Source organism: Lonchura striata, chromosome 21 (genome assembly GCF_050655825.1).
Source record: "Lonchura striata isolate lonStrDom1 chromosome 21, ASM5065582v1, whole genome shotgun sequence".
Taxonomy (NCBI): Eukaryota; Metazoa; Chordata; class Aves; order Passeriformes; family Estrildidae; genus Lonchura; species Lonchura striata.
In genome coordinates this window covers 7251613-7257904 of record NC_140723.1, presented here as the reverse complement: position 1 = coordinate 7257904, position 6292 = coordinate 7251613, and the positions used below count along the sequence as shown (strand labels likewise).

Here is a 6292-nt window from a genome sequence, read left to right as displayed (position 1 = left end):
GGCCGGAGGGGCAGCGCCGCGGGCCCGGGACTCCTCTGAGATTCCCCGGGACTCCTCTGAGATTCCCCGGGACTCCTCTGGGGTCCCCGGGGCCCCTCTGGGATCCCCGGGACTCCTCTGGATCCCCGGGGCTCCCCTGGGATTTCCGTGTCCCCGGGGCACCTCTGGGATCCCCGGGGCTCCTCTGGGGTCCCCGGGGCCCCCCTGGGATCTCCGTGTCCCCGGGACTCCTCTGGGATCCCCGGGGCTCCCCATGTCCCTGGGCGTCACTGGTCACCGGCGATCCCCGTGTCACCCGTGGTCCTGGTGTCCCCAGATGTCCTCCGGCCGTTCCCGTCTCCCCAAGGATCCCTGGTGGTCCCTGATGTCCCTAGGTGACCCCCGGGGGATATCCTTGATGGTCACTGTGTCCCAAGGATCCCCATGGGTCCCTGTAGCCCACCCACTGCCCCCCAAGGCCCCATCATCACCTCCATCCTTTCATTCACTCGTTCCTCACACCCCGTCACTCCCACTGTCATTTCTCCACCTTCCATCCCAAAACAGCCCACGTGCACCCCAAGAGCCACTCACTCCACCTCACACCTCTGCCCCCACTTCAGCTCTTCCACTTCACTCCAATTTTCTTGGGATTCCAGCCGATTTTTTCCCCCCTAGACCCCTCAGTGTGCATTTGGGGCGATCCCTGGCCCTTGCTGAGCTTTTGGTGTGCCCCTCAACTCACATGTTTGGATTATGCGGGACAGAGGGGGTTTTGACATGCCCTGTCCTGCTCCATGTGCCTTTGGTGACACCTCAGACCCTTTGTTGTACTTTTTGGGGTGTCCCAAGTCCCCCTGTGTGCCCCAGACTCCCCCTTTTGCCTCTCAGCACTCTCCAGCCCCAGCACAACCTGACTGCTCCCTCCCCTCCCACCCTGGTGGGGACACAGCCCCCAGTTCAGGAATGCATCTGAATGCCCCAGGCATGAACTCGCCTTATTCCCATGGAGGATGAGAGGAACGAGACTTTATTTTGAACTGGGAATTAATCTGCAATCCAAATCATTCCAACCCAACTCCAACCCATATCATTCCAACACGACTCCAACCCAAATCGTCCCAACAGTGGAGCGAGCAAAAAATCACAACTCATCAGTAAACATCCTGGTCCTGGGATGCAGATACCTTGGTAACAGATTCTCCCCCCAGAATTTGTCATTCTCAATAACCCCCCAGGTGTAAAAATGAAAAAGACCAAACACAGCCCCACAGTGCACCCGGCACCCACCAGTCCTGACACGGATACACGGGAGGCTCTGAGCACTGCCCAGCCCCCCTGGCGCTGGGAAAAGGCTCCCACAGGGAGCTCAGTCGGATTTCTCCTTCTCCTTCATGTGCAGGAAGACGATGCTGAACATGAAGAGGCCGACCATCATGGAGAAGGCGCCGGCGTAGTAGGGATATGCCGAGGGGATGAACCGCTCGTACTGCGTGTGCTGGAGGGGACGCACAGACACCTGGTGGGGGACAGAGCAGCCCCTGCAGCCCAGCAGCCTGGGGCAGCCTTTCCTCCTGGGACACGGAGCATTCACTCCCCTGTGCCTACCTGTGTGGAGGAGTAGAGGTGGGTGTATCCCAGCCGGTTGTAATCCACTTTGAACTGGAACACGCCGTAGACGTCCGGCAGCTTGAACTGCACGCTGTATTTGCCACCTGAGGGAGAAACAGGTGACACTGAGGGGACACGAGAAGCTGTGGAAGGTGAAAAAACCCCCAAATGTGTGGCCGGGGCAGCAATGGAGACCCCCTGCTCATTTTGAGGGGACCCACTGCTCCCCTAGGGGGGAACCTCCTGCTCCTCATGGTGGGGACCTACCGTTCCTCTTGAGGAAGGTGCGCACGAAGGGGTCGATGCGCACGAACTCCAGCTGGATGTCGTCCCCATCAAAGGGCACCCACTTGCCGTCAGCGAGCTTCTCAATCACGATGCTGTACTCCTGGGACAGATTAACCAGCGATGCCTGTAAACCAGCCTGGCCCACCCCGAGCCCCAGCGCTGCCCAATTCCTCCCTGCAGGCCCTGCCCCGCCCGGCGGCCTCACCACGAGGTCGGTGACGGTGTAGGCGTTGGGCGGTGCCCGCTCCCCGACGCGGTGGTGGGACACGGCGCCCACGCGCAGAACGCCCTCCTCCTTGAACACCCAGCGGGACAGGGCCACGGCCAGCTCGTAGTTACCTGTCTGGGAGTACCTGCGCAACAAGGGAGGCTGAGACAGCCGAGAAAATACCCCATGGCCCAAACCCAAAGCAAACAGAGGAGAAAGCAACACAAACTGAGCCGAGGTGAAAGGAAGGAGCTGCTTTCCAAAGCACTTTGTTCTGACATAGTAAAGGATGTGTCACCCCAATTCAAGCTTTCTGCTCCTTCCATAAACATTTGTTGCCCGTTTCCCAGGAGTTCTGCCCTCAAAGTGCTCCCCAAACACTCCTCAGCCAGGGAAGCCAACGCACCTCTTGGAGCCGGGAGTCGCTTTCTGCACGGCAGAATTGAAGAAGGCGTCGCTGAAGAAGTCGAGGGAGCCGCTGAAGACGACGCGGGCGTTGTTGCGCGCCTGCAGCCCCGCGATCAGCAGCGTGTTCTTCCCCACCGCGTGCGGGTACTGCGGAGCAAACGGGAACCGGGCTCAGCCCCCTTGGGGATGCACCAACAGCACTCCGCTGTGGGCTGGGACAGTCTGGCTGTAGTAGCACCAGCTGCAATTAAGGAGTAACCATGAAGCTCAGAAAAAGCAGGAATAGGATTCTGGTTCCACTCCAGACGGGATGGAATGGGAGAGATGCTTTGATCTAGGCTGGCCTCTCCTCACGTGTCCCTCACACTGAACACCTCCTCACCAGCAGAAAGCAGAGAGGCAGACAAGATCAGGAAGCAGCCAACAGCCCAATCCTTTAAAAACCAGTCAGGAGATCAAACACTCCAGGATTTTCCCAAGCAGCTGAAGTTAGAGGGACTAAATTGCAGAAGCACAGGCCAAAACAGAAGAGAAAGGAAGGGAGCATACCTGAGTGATGGGCTTATCTGGGAAGAAGGAGTAAGAGGTAGAAGAGCCAGTCAGGATATCCAGCACCAATGGGTTGTCAGGATCAGCCACCATCCTTGCAGGGAAAGCCACAGTGAACAGAACGAACATCCCCAGGGTCCCTGCACCCAGAGGAACATGTGGCCACCTCCTCAACCCCATGGACCTTCTCACCCTTCTACCTGCTGAGAAACTATTTCCTCCACTATTTTGTTAGCAACCATTCCTAAGTGAACAACTAAACTAGTTTGCAGGGTTTCCTTCTATTTTTGTTTGAAATCAAGAGAGATTTGTTAAGCTCACATTAAGAGCCCCAGAGGCTGACGCCACCTCACCTCACAGCAACACCACAGGTTCAACTGTCTTCCCCCACCTCACCCCCTGCTGCTCACCCAACTCCTCGGAACAGGATGGGGTTCAGTGCTGCTTTTCCCACAATGGTGGGGGCCTTCAGGAGGTTCTCAGTGTCAGCCACGATCAGCGTGTGCTGGGGAAACAGAGATCTGTGTGAGCTGAGAGGGGTCTAATGACAAACAACAGCTTCTCAGTTAAAAGTTTATTTTTACAGACAATTACAACTACTGGGTGAGCATTGTAGTTCAATTAAAAAGCAAAACAACAGCATTTGTGTGTTTATAATCAAATTAGGTTAATACTGATCTTCAAGGAAATACAAACTGCCATTGATAAAGACAGCAACACCTACAGTGTTTTATTTCCCTGCATTTAGCAACCTTCATCCTCAAATCAGGTCAAGGTGCACGTACATACTGCTTCAACAGTTTACCTTAAACAAAAATTACCAAAGTATATTTAGCTCAGACTTTAATATGTGTTTTAATTTTAAAATGCTGGATTACACCAGGCAGGCAAAATTGAAGAAATGCTTGTGTGTTTCTATACTGAGCTGAAAATCTGGGACTGAAAATCTCCCTTCCCACACCTGACACGTCGCACTCGGTGTCTGACACGCCTCACCCTCAGGTGAGAGTCCCCCCCAAGCTTCAGAGAGATCCAGAAGCAGCATTAATCACAGCCCCACTGCCCGCACACGGTGACCCTCTGAAACCAGAGCCTGAAGAGTCCTGACAGCAGCAGAACTGAATGTTGCAATAGGGATTATTTCCCACCTTCCTGGGATGGAGGAAAAACGGGAGCACAAGGACAGAGGATTCACCCCTAAAGCTCTGCACCCATGTTAAAGCAGCCAGAAGGAGCAGGCAGGGCCCTTACCTGGCCGGGGTCGGAGATGTCGTAGTTGTGGTGGTCGATGACTGCTGTCCTCTCCTCATCAAACTCGATCCCACACTCGCTGCCCAGCTCTCGCAGGGGGTCACCTGCAGGGACACAAGGGACCCTCTGTCACACCACACAGTAAATTCAGCTAAGAGTCGTGTGCTCAGCGCTCTATGAGCCAAACCCCAGGGAGCAACACGACTTCCCCACTGAATTCGTTACTAAAGGCATGAATGACCCATTTCCTCCCAGAGCAAGCCCTGAGGTGCACAAGGAGAAGCTGGTTTTGCTGCAGTGAATTAATTCTCCAGAGGAACACCTGCACTCACCGATGTCTGAGCTGGCGGCGACGAGGACGCTGCCGCCGCCATCGATGAACGCAGTGATGGTCTCCACATTGATGTTCCCACCAAAGTCTGAAAGCAAACAACAAGAATTCATGGCTAGAGCTCAAAAATAGCCCCTGGCAGAGATAAACCACCAGCTCACCAAATCAATGGAAGAACCACCAATGAAGGCTGGGACAGAGCTGCCGTTTGCTAGTGGGTACATCCAAAGCATAGGACTTAACTAAAATTCACAGAACAGCTGGAAATCCCCTTCCAAAAATGCCATCAAGCTCCAGAGTTTTCCCCTCCGCATTTACCTTCTATGGATGGGGAGAAGATGATGAGGTTGTCGTACAGGAATTCCCCGTACTTTATCAGGGACAGGCCGGCGTCATCTGCTGTCCGGAAGGTGAGGTCGAAGCCCCTGTCTGCAGCCAGGACACAAAAGTGACAACTTCTGCATGCCATGAAACCACACATGGAGCAGCAAAACTGCAGTAGGAGTCAGAGGATTATTTCCCCAGTGAAGGATCACTTTGGAAAAACTGCCTTTTAAGAGCAGCACCTGAGAGTTCCCAAATAAACCCAAGGGGTGGATCCCCTCAAGAGCCCTGATGTCAAAGAATGCCTCACTGTCATCCATCAAACAGGGACTGATGCTGCAGGGGAGCTAAACACAGGCACAGCTGGGAAAGCAACCCCCATCTCCTGCCTCCTTCTGACCAGGAGACCCCAAACAGTCACACCACACCCTGCCCCTGCCTCCAGGGAACCCCAGTCTCCTCCCTTGGCTTGGGGTCTCCTTCTTCTCACTCAGCCTGACCAGGGAACTCCAACAGCACCCCCCTCACAATCTCCTCCTTCAGCCTGACATGGGGACACAAATCTTCTTCGTTCTGGACAGAGGAACCCAAACAACCCTCTGTCCCCAGCAACACCAATTTCCTTTTCTGTCTGACCAGGAGATCTCGATCTTCTCCCCCATTCTGACATGGGGAACCCAATCTCCTCTCTCATGCAGGCACAGCGTCCCCATCACTTCTCACAGACTGACCAGGAGTCTTCAAACCTCCCATTCTCCCTCAGGGGACCCCGATCTGCTTCCTCAGCCTGACAGGAGACCCTAGTCTCCTCCTCCACTCTGACATGGGAACCCCAAACACCCCCCTTTTCTGCCCGGAAATTACCATTTCCACCCTTTGCCCGGTGCAGCAATTCAAATCTCCTCCTTCAACCTGAACAGGGAATCCCAACATCCCCCTCTTCCTCATCCTGACAAGAGGACAGAGGAGCCCCTTCCAGCAAGGGACCCTTGGCTGCGCACCCAGCCCAGCCAGGGGACTCCAGTCTCCTCCCTCGGCCTGACCCGAAGACCCCGAGCATCCCCTTTTCCCTCAGGTAACCCCAGCCTCCTCCCCCATCCTGACCCTGGGTCCCCAAGCCCGCTCCCCCCGCCCCATCCAAGCCCTCCCGGGATCCCGCCGCGGCCCGCTCGGTACCCGCGAGGCTGCGGAAGAACATGGAGTGCGTGTCGCGCAGGTTGCCGTTCTCCAGCAGCACCAGCGTGCGGGGCCCGCCCTCAGCGCCCGCCGCCAGCGCCGCCAGCAGCGCGCACACCGCCACCGCGCCCGCCGCCATCTTGCTCCGGCCCCACAACTTCCCCATG

The 6292-nt window shown here is 55.9% G+C and overlaps 1 protein-coding gene across 1 annotated transcript; it reads right to left on the bottom strand.

Annotated features, from left to right (window-relative positions):
* Positions 1 to 988: 988 nt before the first annotated feature.
* DDOST (dolichyl-diphosphooligosaccharide--protein glycosyltransferase non-catalytic subunit) lies at positions 989 to 6287 on the bottom strand. Its single transcript, XM_021537912.4, has 11 exons — positions 6126 to 6287; positions 4944 to 5054; positions 4627 to 4713; positions 4295 to 4398; positions 3454 to 3548; positions 3044 to 3137; positions 2493 to 2641; positions 2084 to 2231; positions 1858 to 1978; positions 1588 to 1694; positions 989 to 1498 (listed from the first exon to the last, which is right to left on the bottom strand). Exons 1-11 carry the CDS (start codon positions 6262 to 6264, stop codon positions 1349 to 1351), a joined length of 1305 nt encoding a protein of 434 aa, XP_021393587.3. The 5' UTR covers positions 6265 to 6287; the 3' UTR covers positions 989 to 1348.
* Between the last annotated feature and the right edge of the window lie 5 nt (positions 6288 to 6292).

What these genes read in the sequence shown, in the direction of transcription:
- DDOST (XM_021537912.4), bottom strand. Translation starts at nt 6,264, where the DNA reads ATGGCGGCGGGCGCGGTGGCGGTGTGCGCGCTGCTGGCGGCGCTGGCG. An exon ending in ACATCTCCGACCCCGGCCAG is followed by an intron (nt 3,549 to 4,294) that starts GTAAGGGCCCTG and finishes CTGTTTCCCCAG; the next exon opens with CACACGCTGATCGTGGCTGA. An exon ending in CAGATAAGCCCATCACTCAG is followed by an intron (nt 2,642 to 3,043) that starts GTATGCTCCCTT and finishes TTTGCTCCGCAG; the next exon opens with TACCCGCACGCGGTGGGGAA.